We start from the raw sequence: 16,420 nt of genomic DNA on the forward strand, positions 1-16,420 counted from the left end.
GCACATACACATGCACACACATACACGCACGCACGCACACACCACCAGGGAGCAAAGAGAGGGAAGGAGGGAGGGAGGGAAGAGAGAGTGACGACGAGGGAGGAAAAGAGAGAAAGAGGGGAAGAAAAGGTTAAAAAAGAGCACACACACAAAGGATCGGATTCTCTCAGTTGTAGATGTGCGCTGTGAATCACACCATCTGTGTGTGTGTGTGGGTGTGTGTGTGTATTATAGAGTGAGAAAAATTCTGTTCCTGCCTCTGCTCTGCCCTCACCCTCATCAGCCCTGCAAATTACAGCTCAGGTGGGAGGATAGAGGGAGAAAGAGACGAAGAGAAAGGGAGGGAACAAGAGGCTGAGTGCTCGAGTGAGAGCGAGAGAGAGAGAGAGAGTGTGTGTGCTACAGTGAGGAAGGCAGGGAGAGAGAGAGAGAGAGAGAGAGAGAGAGAGAGGGAGAGTGGACTGTCAAAGTGACCTGAGAGGCAGATTTGAGAGAATAACAACCATGTGATGTGGGTCTTTTTTTTTCCCTTTAAATATGTAGAGGCTGTTTTTCACCGCTGTTACAGTGACACACACACACACACAAACAGAAACACACACACACACATACAGAAGTGCAAACATGAAGGTTTAAATTATCTTCAGGAAATCTGTGTCTGTGTACGTGTATGCGTGCTGCAGCTGAGTGGCTTGTTACCATCCAGCGAAGGTCTGCTACATGGCAGGGAGGGCAGAGGGGGGAGAAAGAGGGAGGAGGAGAGAGGAGGGAGACGATTGACGTGCCTCTGCTCTCTCTCACTCTCTCTCTCCCTCTCTCTCTCGTCTCCCTTTCCAGCTCATTCACTCTCTCGCTCCGTTAGTCTTTCTGTCTGCAGTATGCCACACAGTGTTGCTCTCTCGCTTCACTCATCTTCCTGTCTACTCGGCCATTTATCTCTCTGCCCCCCCCACCCCCCTCCCTCGCTGTCTCGCTCTTTTTCCTTATTACTCTTTCTTCCGTTCTACCTTTCCCTCCCACTGTCTCCATCACACTCTAATCTTTCTTCCATTACTGTCATTTGTCTTTCCCTGTTAGATGCATAAGTTTGCCTCTGTGAGTGTGTCTGTGTGTCTGTGTGTGTGTGTGTGTGTGTGAGAGAGAGAGAGAGAGAGAGAGAGAGAGAGAATTGTTAGGCCTAGGTTATATACAAGATGACATCACATTGCTTAAAAGAGATCTGGTGATATTATATATTTCTTACTGTTAACAAATGACAGAAGACAACAATGAGCTGATCCCACTTACAAGTGCTCAATTCCTTTGTACCTCCATTATTATCCAAAATAAGTGAACAACAGTCGTGCACTGAATGACATGTTCCTTCATTATCATGACCCTGGGTTCTGTAGACATCTTGCTGCTGTCAGTACTCATTATAACTTACTAGAACACCAGATGTGTGTTAAAGCAGTGCTGAAAATAGTCCTCAAGAAATGCTAAAAATGCTAAAAGTTTGTTTAAGTGTTTAAATGACTTGGACGTTTTTAAAATTTTAAGTCAGTGGGAACTGATTGGCTTTGAGCTGAGTGCCACAGACAAAGTAGGGAAGTAAGAAATTATTGAGGGACACACTAATTCACTGTTGGTTTTGTTCTTCTCAAGGGATTTGCTGGCAGTAGGAAAAGTATTGAATATTGACAGCTTTATCCTTGACACTAGTGGTTCCCGGCCTGGGGGTCGAGAGCCCTGAGAGAGATTGCAAGATAAAGCTGAACAGTTAGTATTTGGGGGAATAGCCTGTGCTTTTCCACTTTCTTGATGAGAAAATTGATACCACTCTCATGTAAATATGAAGCTACTGCCAGCATGTGTTTAGCTAGTTATGACACCCAGCACATAACTGCTGCATAACCATGACATGTTGTTTTTAGTCTTTTTTTGAACAGATTAAGCAAATAAGACAAAAGGATTTAACTATTGTGTCGTAGAAGTGCAAGAGGTAGACGACAAGTAGACATGGCTTCAGTTTCAGGTTTTCACCTGTGTGTCGTACAACACACATACTATATACAAACGCAGCTCATTCAGAGATGTTTAAACCTCCAAAGCATTTCAAAGGCCATGACCCCAGCTGAGCCTACAGCCTTCATCAGAACATACATTCTCATATCTCATGGTATACATGATACTCCACACACAGGGACATAGTGAATACACACACACATACGTGGACATCCTGTACCATTTCCCTCCAAAATGACATCACAGATGCTCTCTCTTTACATGCAGTGAGGAGCACAAGTCTGAAAAGATCGCCTCCTCAACATATTTCTACTCGCTTTTTTAAAGACACTTGCTCTTTGTCTCCCTCCCTCTCTTCCTCACCCTCTGTCTCATTAGGCAGTATCTCATTTTGAGTAGGAGAGTGTTAAGCCAATCAGTGAGGGGAAGAAAGAGCAGAGGAAGGAGGGAGAGGGAGAGGGGAGAGAGACGGAGAGGTTGCAGGAGGAAGAGGGCAGAGAGGAAGAGAGGGAGAGATGGAGGAAAAGAGAGGGCGATGGGTGGATTGAGGGAGGTAGGGAGGGAGAAGGAGAGAATAAATAGCTCTGGCGCACTCGTCCCCCATTACCCCGGGAGGGCACTGTCGCCATGGCAATGTGGCAGAAAAAGGATAGCGCTAGCATGATGAGCTTTTGCGCGCACGTACACACACACACACACACACAGATTTACAAATGAAAACTGTGATTCACACATATGTCTACCCACATTAACAGTTTCATAGAGACAGCTTTGACAAGTTCATACTTTCAAGGGGATGCGCACACAGAACACACTGTCTTACACCTTACCATAATTATTTATATACAAGCAAGCACACACATAGCAACATCAACAACAACACACAACAAATTTACCAGTTAACAAAGCCCACATAACACAGAAAAACTGAGACTGAAAGCTGAAGGCTAAAGTATAAAAGACAGACAGTAAAAAACAAAACAAGAAGGCAAAAAAAGGCATTGTGTGAATTTGGAGTCCAATATTCACATACTCTGAGCTCCATTTTGGGTCTCCACCATCTGAGGGAACGGCCTGCCTCTGTTCAAAGCTTCACTACGTTCACTAGGCAGTCGCTAACTGTGTGTCTCTCTGATGTTTGGTTCTGGACAGGTAGTTCCACTTTGGTTTGGCCCTTAATTTTGCATTAACTGGTCATAAACAACACATTTTATCCAGATGGTGAAACTACATGAAAAACCAATAGATCAGTAAAGTTATTACAATTCATCCAGACATGGATGTACCCATAGCTGTCAACTTATCAGTTTCAACCACAACGTTAACATCATGGTGGTGCAACAGGAAAAGTCAGGGCATCACCAAAGTCTGTAGGATTTTTCTCCTAGGTACCAAAATTTCAGGGAAATCTATCCAATGGTTGCTGATACATTTCAGCATGGACCGAAGTGGTGGAACAACCGCGAAACAAATAAACAACATTGCCATCCACAGAGCAAGGCTGCTAGAATTGCTGGCCAAAAATTTTATTAGTGCAGCTTTGTTTCAGATTCGAACTGATTTATCCGTTCTATCAGAGTTAAATAACAGCTCCTACTAGACTCCCATTATTTCTCTGTAACCACTGTGACCTGGAGCAATAATGTGCTGTGGCTCCTGGCAAGTTCAGAGATGAAGTTCAGTTCCCAGGTCACTAATGTTGAAGGATTTTTACTTTATCAACAAACTAACCATGGCTGTAACAAACAAGCCTGTTACACATCCTCAATAATTTAAGTTCCAGTAAAGCAGGGACTAGTGGAGAAACAGCAGCCTGCTGAAAAATCTCACCCTAGAGAGAGTAAAATAAATCACCTAAAGTCAGTTGACTAAAGTTAAAAATGGCTTCAGCATCTCTCTCATGCCGTGTTGCAGCACACTCATCTTGAAAAGTTGTGTGGATGGCAAATGTGGTGGTTAATTAGCTTAGGAAATCTTATGTGCATCCAGCCTGAGGGTAAAGCACAGAATGAAAGAGGCTGTTCCGAGTCAGCCAGCCCTCTGTAAACTCTTATGTAAGGCAGAATCTGCATCCTGTTTCTCTTAGCTACATTATTGATGCAGGCTTTTGTTACCACACTGACTGTGTGTGTGTGTCTGCCCGTGAACATGTACACCTGTAAGTCACTTGCCCAACAGTCACCTCTGCTGTCCTGTAGAGAGGGTGGTCTCCTTCAACTGATGTCTTGTCAGTTTCTCTCCTCCGCTCTACACCTCTCCGCATGCTCACTTCTTCTTTGTTCACATTGTTTCTTTTTTCCCACTTGTATTAATGTACGTCCCCATCCTCCTCCTCCTCGGTCTCTCTCAGGCCTTCATTTCTCACCAACAGATGTTGTATGCACCATGTGGGAGGGCATTCCTCTTCTCTCTGTTATGAAAGGTACAGAAAAATGAGGCTTGCTTCAAGTAAAGCAAAAATCAAATAAGACGAAGGCAACACAAGTCCTTAACTCAGCAGTCTCAATGTAACGCCTGTGTGTCCTGCTTTCCCCAGCAGGGAAGGTGTCAAGTTAAAGATCAGAGTGCTTTTGCCTTTTTATAACACACTGCTCCCAGCCTTACACAATATCAGAAAGGTCATAGAAGTGCATACACACACGTTCGCAAAAGATTGCATGACTGAGCAGCCGAGATCAACTGAAGTCACATAGAAAACACACACACACACACACAAGAGTAGCAAGTGTGAGGGAGGCAGGAAAGCATACACCTGCCTCCATGAACCTCATGGGTTCTTTAAAATTTCAAACATGCCAAAAGAGCACCATGTGAGTCCTCTTCAGGTCAGGAGTGAGGAAGGCATGAGAAGGAGAAGAAGGGGGGAAATGATAGAGGGAGAGTAGTAAAAGAGATACTAAAGCCACCCCCATCCCCTCTGAGGATAAGAGTAAAGTCTGGCACTATGGAGAGCTTCAGGGAATGGAGGAAATGTCTGTTTATGAGTGAGCAACTGAGTGAGTATTTTTACATTTCCGACCAAAAAGGGGACAATGGATGGGGAGTGGGTTAAAGTGTGTGTGTGTGTGTGTGTGTGTGTGTGTGTGTGTCTGAGTGTGTGGGACCATGTGCCGACATGCTGCAGAAAGGTGACCCACTTACACAGAACTCCCCTCCTCCCGAACACACATTACACTTACATGTGCTTCTGCACACACGCCGAACACACTCGCACTTCACTCGCTGGAGACGGAAGGATGCTTTGGCCCCATTTCAGACAGTAATGTGTTTCAAGAGTTGTGGGAGATGAGGCAGGAGGTGATGTGTGTGCGCAGCGGGAGAGATGTCGCAACAGTGCAGAAGAAAATGCTGGATTAAAGGATAAAGTAAGGGAAACAAAAAAGGCAAAACAGACAGAGGTCACTAAGCAGATGTACTTAAGGTAGGGTGTATAAGAGCGGTCCTGCGGATCAAAATAAATGACCAGGGCATTTGAGAGTAGCTTGTTCAAGTGCATGTCTGTGAGCATATTTCCCTCCCAACTAATCTAGTAGAGCTATTGACTCAGTGTACCACCGTGACATTCAACAGAAAGGTCAGCTCCTCGCCGGTATGCACAAGATAACAGGTCAGACACATGCATAGTCGTCCTCAGAAAAACAGTGAGCTAAAATAGATAACACTACGCAAGTGATGAGGTGATGAACCTGAATTCATTTTGCATCCATCCCATTCATGTATGAATATCTGATTTGCAAGCATTGGGGACAGGCAGCTTACAAGGAGCAATCAGCTCACTGGGAATTAACTCATTCAAAACTTTAGAGAGACAACAGAAAAGTAGAAAGTACACATAGAACTTAATGAGAGTGTGTATAATATCACCATCTAGTGGAGAAAATAAATCACAGCACATTTATCTGTACTATTCAGTGGACAAAATATTTCCATCCAACGGGAGGAATACAAGACGGATCAACTCAAACTTTTTTAATACTGACAGATGAATGTACTATCAGTCAGTACCTCTAGATTTGTCTAAATTGGTGTGAGAGTGTAACGGTTTCTTCAGAAATTACATCTGAACATAAAAAACCTGATGACAGCCTGAAGCTTTAAACAGAACAAAATCTGATGGACCGAATCCTGGTCTGGGTCCTTCTGTGTGGAGTTTGCATGTTCTCCCTGTGCCTGTGTGAGTTTTCTCCGGGTACTCCGGCTTCCTCCCACAATCCTAAAAACATGCACATTAGGTTAATTGACTACCTACAGGTGTGAGTGTGTGGTTGTCTGTCTTTGTGTGTCAGCCCTGTGATTGACTGGCGACCAGTCCAGGGTCCCAGCCTCCCACCTCTCTCCTGTAGTCAGCTGGGATGGGTTCCAATCCCCCTGCGACCCTGACCGATAAGCAGTATAAAAAATGGATGAATGCCTACCATGATCTGTAAAGCCCAAACAAGATGCAGAGGTGCTGTTAATGAATTTTGTGTCATTTGGGCAGAGCTAGACTAACTGTTGCCAAAAGGACCAAAGGGTGTAACCATCACATAGTCTATGGAGGGAGAGTTGTGCAAACCCAATCTTCACTTATTTAAATGGGAATCGTTTTTTATTTTTCGTTTCACACAACCTGCAGTTTTAACTGCCATGGATCAGTCTCAGGTTAAGGTGTGGCTGGAGGTGTCGCGGGAAGCAATGAACATAATGTAAGTCAGTAAGGCTGACTGGTCAGACCGGATTTATCGTTAAGAGACAAACACACCCAAGTCCTGTAGAAATCATTCACTGTGCAGTGGAACAACTTCTGCATCACTGCACAATTGGAAACAGGGTGGGTACTACAGTAGGAAATGAGAAGGAAACACTTGGTTGTACTGAATATGTAAATGTAATCAACCATCCAGAGACCTTCATATGATTTGTCAGGCGAGGTTTGGTGCTGTTGTCTTCATCAGCTAGAGGGAGAAATAACAAGCACAGTGAAAATCCTGGTTTAGACAGCTGTGTTTATCATACAGATGTTTAGAATAATTATTCACCATACATCAGGGAGCACAGTGTGGAAACGGTGCTGGTTCTGATTCATGGAACTGCAAAGTAAAAGTCATGCAGCAATGCAGTAAGTCATGTGCATTCAAATGTATCCAATCACAATGATCTAGTGTGCAGCATGAATGCTTTCTGAGGCCTGAACACATTTTAATGAATGCAAAGACTTAAATCTGGACCTCAGTAGGTGCTGCTTCATCTGAAATGGGACAGCAACACTGTTGTTAGGCTCCACCAACAAACCATGTCAAGGTGGAGGGTGTGTATACATATTAATCAGGTAAGTCAACACATCAATATTGCAATGTCTGAACATGCAGATGAGCTTTGTTTGTTCTGGTGATGAGGCAGACCACAGGAAGCAGATACACTCTTGGTTTTGGTATATAACGCTACTAAAAGGATTGGTCATATTAATGCCACTTATTATTATAAATAACATACTGCTTTTGAAATGTGTACTTGGGTGAATTTGAGAGCTTTAGCTTTAACTTGAAAATGTTCTTTCCAGTTTCCTGATAACTCCCAGGTACACTATGAGTGCTCTCTCTATTAAAGCCTCCTGCCATAAAGGGGAAATCAGATCCAAACAAATCGTTAATTTGACATTATGTGAAGCGGCCAGAGCAGCAGCTAACTGACAGGTTTATGCTTCATTTTGCTACAGATTCAAACAAAACAAAATGTGCTCACACTTTAGTAATTGGTACAGCTGAATGTTGTATAATATGACACTGGGTGGGAAAAATATAGGTTTACAACATCATTCAGTGATACTGCATTTGGGTTGCTGCTGTGTTCTGGATATGAGTGTAAGACTTTTTGTCATTTGGACACTAGATGTCGCTTTTTAGCACTAAATTGAGTAAAATAAAAAAAACCCTGTTTCAAAGTCAGAAAGTGCAATTCTGACTCGTATTAGTTAATTGACATTATTAACAGAGTATAAAGCGGCTACAAAACACTTGCTACCTGTGTTACCTGACAGATAAGGAAAAACTGTTCCCTTTTTCTGACTATTATCGTCCAGCAAATTTAACAAATATTCAATTAAAAAAACAGTTCTGAGCCATTAACACTAGTGCCTTTGCAGCAAAAATAATCTGTAGACGGGTTTCAGCAGTAAAAATAATCGATTATCAATGAGGATACAAATGGCTGACCGCGGATCTGATTTTTACTGCTCTCCGTGCTCTCACTAATTGAATAGTCGGTGTCAATCTGATCCCAGATCGGTATCCTCAGCGCGCTCCCATGCGGTGACCACGTGTTTCTGTCCGGCCTGCCAGCGGACCATGTGAAGCAGCAAGATGGCGGCGCGGTGGAGGGGGAAAGACGGGGATTTAAATGCCGGCAACATCGACTTTCAGGCCAACAACACCCCCAGTGAGGTATCCGTTTGCTGATTTTTGCTAGTTTGACATCAAGCTAGCTGCATAGGAGCAGATTTCGATGTTTGATGGGCACGCATTCCGTTTGCACGAGGCCACATGCGCGCATGGCGACACGTGGCTCAAACAGGGTAGTAGTACTACAGAGATAGGGAGTAGGGAGTTGGCAGAGCTGGTCTGCTATTTGGACCAAGTAGCTACGGAGACAGCTCAATGACCAGTTACTTAATGTTATTACCTCTTCGTTCAAGTTTGACATAATCTTTACCGTTAAGGGTTTACTTGTGAACGCTGACAGGGAGGAAGACCGGCTCATTTCCTCTAAAGTACAAGATGTTCAGATAAGGACTGACCTGCTCACTACACTGTCCTCTTTAGTTATTTTTTTCTTCAGAAGTAGGCTAACTTTACCGTCTTTGTTTTGGTGTCTGACGGGTCAGTGTTAAGGTGTTTCTCGGCACTCACAGTGGGAACCTGCTTTACAGTCAGCTCAGAGCGTACCTTGCTGCAGTGACGGGCTCTGAGAGATACTGGTTTAGTTTCCCATAGATGCTGTGCAGGTTGTGATCCGCCTCCAGAGGCCCTTGTCCCCTCACTCAGCTTCCTACTCATAACGTGAACTTTTAGCCTTCTCATTCATTTTTATGTCTGAAGCTTCAGGTCATCATTCAGATTTATTTTCAGTTTGAGTTTGAGTGATTACTCGACTCAGCAATTAGTCAAGTGACAGAGAGTTAATCAGTTGATTGTTTTAAGTCTGTCTTTCTCAAGCAAAAATGTCAGAAATTCACAGGTTCCAGCTTTTCAAATGTCGGGTTTTGGTAGTTTTCAAGAGTAATTTGGGTTTGGAGTGCTACTCTGGCAAACATGACATTTGAACATGTGAACTGGACTTCTAGAAATTAAAGTCAGCATTTTCACACTTTTTTCCCCTGATGTTTTATAGTGGTTGATTTAGTTAAGTCTTTAGTTAACATAATTGTTATTTACAGCCTGGTAGTTGTGCTTTATTCATTGAATTTGTTGAACTTCATTCTAATTTCCACTAAAGTGATCTGTGTGGTCAATATATTTATCCAGCTCATTGCTTAATAAACATGGATTAAACATCAGCTCTGCCTCACTGTTTTTTCCACAGCTATATTTCAGGCACTAAGGGAAGCTAAAAGCTTAAAAAGTTCATTTTCAAGCTTCTGGCTTCCTGTTCGTCAGCTTGTGGTCACAGAGTGTGGAGTGTGTCGTAGATTTGCAGGAGGCAGAACTAAATTGGATTTGCATGTAAATTCACTACACATGGGTGTAATATAATGTTTGTGTGTTTGTGTCTCTGCAGTTAGTCCTCTGTAGGCATCATGTGAAAGGTGTGGAAGTGGACACACAATCCTGTATGGATCAGTCAATCCTGGCTATATTTGAGGACTCTACAGTTGTATCAGAGGTCAGATCATCACAGTGAACCATTCTGAAGAGTATCTCTGGGAGTGGCCCTGGACAGGGGGCTTACAATATTAGAATATATGAATTTGGCTTGTGAATCAGTAAATCTGAATTATGGTGACCTTTTTCAGGATAAGAGCAGATCAGAGGAAGAGAGGGAGACCCTGCTGTCAGCCCTGACGGAGATGCTTGACAGTGTAGAGGATGATGATGGGACTCCCTTTGACACACTGCCAGACACCAAGCTCCTCACCCAGTCGGAGTGCAGGGACAACTCAGTGGTGGGTGCACTCTCAACAGTAAGAAACACAAGCGGAAAAGAATTCATTTGGAAACAACTGGATTCAAATGTATTGCCCAAAAGGCTGTGTTGCGGTGCAGTGGTATTTCATGCCAAAGCTGTTCGAATTCGGTGCACTATGAGCGGCTCATGGTAGATTTACAGGGTTCTTACACAATAAGGAAAATATCGTAGCTTGATTTTAGTCATTTCCAGGCCTGGATAAGCAATGGGAAACAGAAAACAATATGGAAAAAATATGACATTCCTGACTATTGCCCTATTAGTTTGTGATTAAATTCAGAGTTTCTAAAAACAAGTTGATATTACAAGCAGTTTTTTTCATGTCGTTGGGAGCAGGATAGACAACAGAGCCAAAATGTTTACCGCTGTGTGAGAAGCTTTGGTCATAGTGGGATTGATGTTCTTGAAAGGCAAGAGACATGATGTGTGACTAACAGCACACTCTTACCTTAACTTCACCAAATCCAGATGCCCATAAACAAATTATTTTGGAAAAAAATGTGGCAATATCTTTGTATCACATGTGTACATAGTGTCACAAATAACCAGAAATATTAAGTACCTCCTTACATTTTTGTTTTCGGTGTAATTAATATGCGAAAAAGAGACACAAAGAACGCAGCGAAGAAAGTTACAGATTAATTTTACAGTTTTTTGTGTGTGTGTGCGGGGGAGGGGTTGTAAATTTTCTACAGATATTTTGGTAATATCATTATTGTGAATTCTTTTGGCTATGATAGTCGTGTAGTGAAAATCTGATATTGTGACAGCTTTAACTGCAACTTGAATAAAATGTGCATTGAACTTGTCTGGGTACAGTGTCTAGCTACAATCTTCTGGCAGTTATTTGGCAACATAACAGCTAGAGTGTAACATTCATGTTAACAGTCAATCTACCAACATGTCTAGAAATCTGAGTCTGGAAAAATGGAATTGTGCAAATGTGCAAACTGAACATGTACAGCGGAGTACCAACAAAACAGATTTGTATAAAATATGTAATGTCCCATTATTAACCTAACGTTTTTTTTTCTCTCTCTCTCTCTTTAGGAACTTTCACTTACTGACAGACTTAGACCAAGATTCAAATCATCAAACACAACATTCACAATTAACACTGATGGTGAAAAGGAAGATGACAGCAAAATAGTGAAGAACGACCCTCCACGGCTGTTCAGACAACAACATCAGACAAAAGCAAAAGCTGAAATCGAGGTCTTCACCTCAACATCTCTCGTCAACCTGGTGAAGATCATGCACCCCTACTGTCTGAAGCTGCATGTGGAAGAGGAGGGGGATAAGCTGAGGACAAACCACACCTTCTTCTCTCAGGAAGAGGTGTGGAAGTATGAGAGACCCACTGAAGACAGCGATGAAGAGATAAATGTTGTGTCTGATGATGAGGTAACTGTGTTAAAGACAAAGGAGGAAACAAAGTGGGTTGAAGCAAGCAGTAGGAGTGCACTTCTGAAGAGCGTGTTGCTGAATGGGAATTCATCCAGAGACCCTCCATCCAGAGAGAAGAAAAGGGTGAGCTTTGGCCCCGTTCAAGTGGCTTCATTTGATGAGCCGGTGGAAAGGGGATTGAATGAGAAAAATGCAACAAGTGGGCATGCAAGTGAAACTGTGTCAGTTCCACTGAACAGCACAAAAGCACTTGAAAATCTGGCTGCCTCAGCACTTGAACAGTCCTCAGAAATGAGCAGTAAGAAAGCTGAGGTTCTGCCACCAAAAGGTGAGACAAAGGCCAAATCACTAAGCCTCCAACAGTACAGACAGCTGCGCCAAAAGAGACAGCCCCTGGTGGAGACACAGGAAAACTACACCACCAAGTGGCCCTCTGTTTCCGAGCCCCCCAAGGAGCTGACCCCCATCCTCTGTTTACAGGGACAAAGACTAAACAGCTGTGCACCAAAGACAGCACACCCTTATACAGAGGGTAGGAGAAGTGGTGCTGATCAACTCCATGGATCACAAACTCCTGGTTACAAGACTGGTCGCGGCTCTGCTCCATCCAGGCCTCACCCCTCAGAGGCCAAACCATCCACCCCCAAGTACCAGAGGAATGAATCCAAAATGATCTCCCCTGCTAGTCTGCTGCCAGGCGTCACAGCTCATCCAAATGTTTTAGCGCCTGAAAGCAAAATAAATCCTGTAAAGAAACCAACGTTGCTCAGTAGTGATCCCCCAAATCCTGTCCTTCTCCCACTGTCAGTTAGCCAAACAACATCACCATCCACTGACCTCTCCTCATCAGAGTCCAAAGAGGAATTCTCCATTAGAAACTCCAGCTTTGACAACACCAGGCACTTTCAAGAAATTGAAAAGAAAACCTCAGGCGCATCTCTTCAACAAAAGCCATCCTCCTTAGGGCCAGAGCACAAAGTGCGGTCAGCAGACCAGGACTGCACCGCCCTGCTTCTGGAAATTCAAACCAGATTCGCAAAGACAGCTTCAGGTATCTCTCCTAGCTCTCCAGCGCTTCGGCCAACCACTACACAAATCAAAGCTTCTTCAGAGTGCAAGGAACTACAGCCTCAAAAATGCTGTCTGAACTCAAAAGAAACCAAGCTGGAACCACAGGCTCCTCTGTCACCAAGTCAAGTAGAAAAGGAGACAGTGCTGGACGTGTCCCTCAGCAAATCCACATCTGAGGAACCAGTGCCCAGTCTCCAGTTTGGCAGTGGAGGACAGAGTGCAACAGCTGCCTCAGGTAAACTGCCTGAGACTTGGCTGTTAAATCTGATGCAGAGCAGGCTATATTTCTTTAATTGATACATTGAGTTTACTGTAATGACGCTGATGATGATGAAGAATTAGGGAGGAGGGGCATCCATCCTAATCTTTTCATGTCTCCTTGTTCTTCTACTGAAGGTATTGAAGCGCCTGATCTGACCAGCCTGCTGGAACAGTTCGAGGAGACGCAAGGTGAGCGATCACATTACTGATAGCACTGTACTGTTGGATACTCACCACCAGTCTTGTGTAACCTTTTCTATTCTTTCCTCTCCAGCTAAAGAAGAGGGAGTGGAGCCTCCTGTGGAACAACTTAGACCTTTAAGCACTTCAGATTCACCTGGGACTCCAAAAATCCTCAGGAATTTACCTCATCTTCAAATGTCAGAGGCTGTGGACATCCCAGAGCCTCTTGGCACTGAAGTCATTCTCAGCACTCAGGGAGATCTGCCCACAAGACGCAAAAATCCTCCATCCAAAGCCATTCAGATAATCGATCCCCGTCCTCTACCGTCTAGAAAGACGCACAGTAACCTCTCGGAATTCCCTGCTGTTCTCACGTCTCCTCACATATATTCATCTATATCCTCTGACCACGATTACTGCGTACCTGTGGGCCGTTCACTTACACACATAGCTCAGCGTAGCAGAGCCTCGAAACTCAAGGAAATTTCTAAAACCACTGATGAACTGCAGGCAGCTGCCCGTGATTCAAGTGCTGCTGCTGCTGAATGCAAACAACAGACCTCCACCGCCGAAGTTAACACCACCATCACGGGGGCTGTCAGTAGCTCTGCAAACTCTGCAATGCAAAACCTCTTTGACGAATCCAGGTCCAGACCAGAGACAACCCTGTCGACAGATAAAGTTCAGTCGCTCTCAGACAACGCTCCCACAGAGCAAGACCGTGGTGGTGCAGCTGAAGACAAGGAGGCCCCATGCACCCTCCCAACACCTCCACCCAGTCCTATTGGGAGGGGGAGAGACAGAAGGAGGTATCGGAGAAAATCACCTCGTTCTGACTCCAGCTCCAGCTCTTTTTCCTCGTCCTCGTCCTGCTCCAGCTCTGCGTCTCGCTCTCCAAAAAGACAAAAGTAACCATCTTCTGTAATTCATATTCAGTCTTTAGTTGTCCTCTTTTTTCACACTCCTGACTCTCAATTTGTCCATCCCACAGACGCCATCACAAGCGCTCGGAGAGCAGTTCATGTTCGTCATCCCCCTCTCGCTCCATTTCTCGCTCCATTTCCCGCTCCCCACCGCGGCGCTGCAGGTGGTCTTACTCTAGATCCAGATCCAGATCGTGGTCGCAGTCCAGATCTCCATCCAGATCTCGGTCACCAGCCAGGCGGATCTGCCACAGGCAGTGGAGAGATGTTTACAGGTTAGTTGAAGTTGCAAGTTTTCCATTTAGACATTTGATAGGAGTTTATTTAAATGTTCATTTTCCTTCCCTTCCAAACTCATCATCCTGACAGCAGCAGAGACTCCAGGAGGCTCAGAAGAGAGCAGGAGATCAGGATTCAGAAACTTAAAGCCATAGTAAGTAAAAGACTATTGACATATCAGCTGTGTGTCTTTTATTTCTGGTGATTAGTGGTGAGTAATTAGAACATTCCTTTCATACAGGATGAGCGCAGGGTGGTTTATGTTGGCCGCATCTGCAGGTCCATGACGCATGATGAACTGAGGGAGCGTTTCTCTCAGTTCGGAGAAGTGGAATGTGTGTCGCTTCATTTTAGAGAAAGAGGGTAAGCATGCACAGTTGAAATGGTGTTTTAAAATGTTTTTATAGCTTTTGCTGTGTTTTTGTGTCATTAATTTGCATTATTAGTGTTAAAATCCAGCACCTTTGTTTCCCATAGCGACCACTACGGCTTCGTCACCTTCTACAACATGAATGATGCTTTTGCAGCCATTGATAATGGCAGCAAACTACGGAGGCCCAATGAGCTGCCGTTTGACCTCTGCTTTGGTGGAAGAAGACAGTTCTGTAATTCAGACTATGCTGACTTAGGTGAGACAGAAAAACATGTGCGTCACTCTCATGAAGTCAGACATTTTCACTTGTCCAAGTCAAACCGTTTATAGTGTTTCTGTTTGCATGCCCTGTCAAAGTCAAATACATAAAATAGTGGAGTCACAAGACAAAAAAGGAGTAAATGTAGTTTTATGGTATCAGTTTGTCTTTGAAAGAATCATCGGGAGCACATCGAGTGGTTTGAAAACATCATCAGGCCAAGTCATCTGAATAATTAGCTAACATTAGCTAATTATTCTTTTAGGTTAAACATAAATAAAACAGAAAGTAATTAGCTAGTCCTTCTTGATGTGTATTCAGTTGAAAACAGTGCAAGGACAATTTATTTAATTACCTTCCTAAATTAATTAAATTTATTTAATTACCTCAATATATTCTCACTCTGAATTTGATGTCAGCAACACATTTCACACCAGTTGGGTCACAACAAAAGACTGGGAAGTTTATGAAATGCTCACAAAACACCTGTTTGGAAGACTCGACAGTTTGTCTGCAAATGATTGCTTTCCGTTTTTATTTACATTTACATAGTGCTCCATCTTGTGGTTGTAACATTGGCTGGTGTATCAGTAACTCTGTTACGCTCCTTGTGTTTTTAATATGGAAGCCATTGAACATAACAGTGAGCCTGTAATTGTCCCCCTCCTCCTCAGATGCAAACAAAGATACAGACCTGTCTCCTGCCAAGAGCAAGTTTGAGGACCTCGACTTTGATCAGCTGCTTAAACAGGCCCAGAGAGGATTGAAGAGGTAGCAGAGCTGTGTGGGAGGACAAGAGCACCAAGATGGATGTGGCAGAGATGAAAAGAACTTTTTTTCATGAACCTCAGAGCTTTATGCTCACACTTATGTAGCAAACTTTTGTATGTTAGTTTTTGCATGTATTGGCTCTTAATATGCATGCAGTTTTTTGTGTGTGCACAGTTAATACGTACAAACATGTAGCATTGTTAATTTGTAATGTGTATTAATGAAACAATTTTGTTGCATTCCATAACACTGATAAATTTTCTATATTTGTATATAAAAAAATAATTCAAGCTGTTTATTGTGTTTCCTGATGAACTCTCATCTTTAGTTTATTAAATCCTAAACAACCATGCTGTTCAGCCATCGTGCACAGTACCACCCTGATGCTTTCACTATCAGTGTTGTAAGTCACACGCGTTGGACAAGTCGTGTTCTCATCAGCACTGACTGAGGCCGATCTACAAACCAGTCTAAATCTCACATGATGTCTTGGTGGTCATGACTGCAGAGGAAGTCCTTTCTGCTGTTAAGCTTTTTCTATTTGGAAATCCTCACAACGATCCTGGATCGTGTTTTTGCATCTTGCTGGTTTCCATGTGAGTCAGTTTCCTGTTTAGATTTCCACAGTTTGACTTGCTCAGAATCTCAGCAGTGCCCAGCCAGTTTGTGCTGCCCCCTTATCTTAAACTCAGCCGCATAAGCTTATCTTTCATTCTGCAAATCAGATCA

At 43.5% G+C, this 16,420-nt stretch overlaps 1 protein-coding gene across 4 annotated transcripts; it reads left to right on the forward strand.

Annotated features, from left to right (window-relative positions):
• Window positions 1-8,241: 8,241 nt before the first annotated feature.
• LOC124067845 (peroxisome proliferator-activated receptor gamma coactivator-related protein 1-like) lies at window positions 8,242-15,985 on the forward strand. 4 transcript variants are annotated; one of them, XM_046405530.1, is made up of 11 exons: window positions 8,242-8,423; window positions 9,757-9,861; window positions 9,992-10,159; window positions 11,215-12,877; window positions 13,039-13,092; window positions 13,178-13,994; window positions 14,078-14,284; window positions 14,382-14,442; window positions 14,530-14,651; window positions 14,766-14,917; window positions 15,595-15,985. In XM_046405530.1, the coding sequence occupies exons 1-11, from the start codon at window positions 8,343-8,345 to the stop codon at window positions 15,693-15,695; spliced, it is 3,531 nt and encodes a 1,176-aa protein (XP_046261486.1). In that variant the 5' UTR covers window positions 8,242-8,342; the 3' UTR covers window positions 15,696-15,985. The 4 variants fall into 4 exon arrangements, with proteins under 4 accessions (XP_046261486.1, XP_046261477.1, XP_046261496.1 ...); XM_046405521.1 differs by having other exon boundaries at window positions 8,243-8,423; window positions 14,379-14,442; XM_046405540.1 differs by having other exon boundaries at window positions 8,245-8,423; window positions 9,992-10,141; window positions 14,379-14,442.
• Window positions 15,986-16,420: the final 435 nt, after the last annotated feature.

The sequence above is a fragment of the Scatophagus argus genome, chromosome 2 (assembly GCF_020382885.2).
Source record: "Scatophagus argus isolate fScaArg1 chromosome 2, fScaArg1.pri, whole genome shotgun sequence".
In the NCBI taxonomy this organism is placed as follows: domain Eukaryota; kingdom Metazoa; phylum Chordata; class Actinopteri; family Scatophagidae; genus Scatophagus; species Scatophagus argus.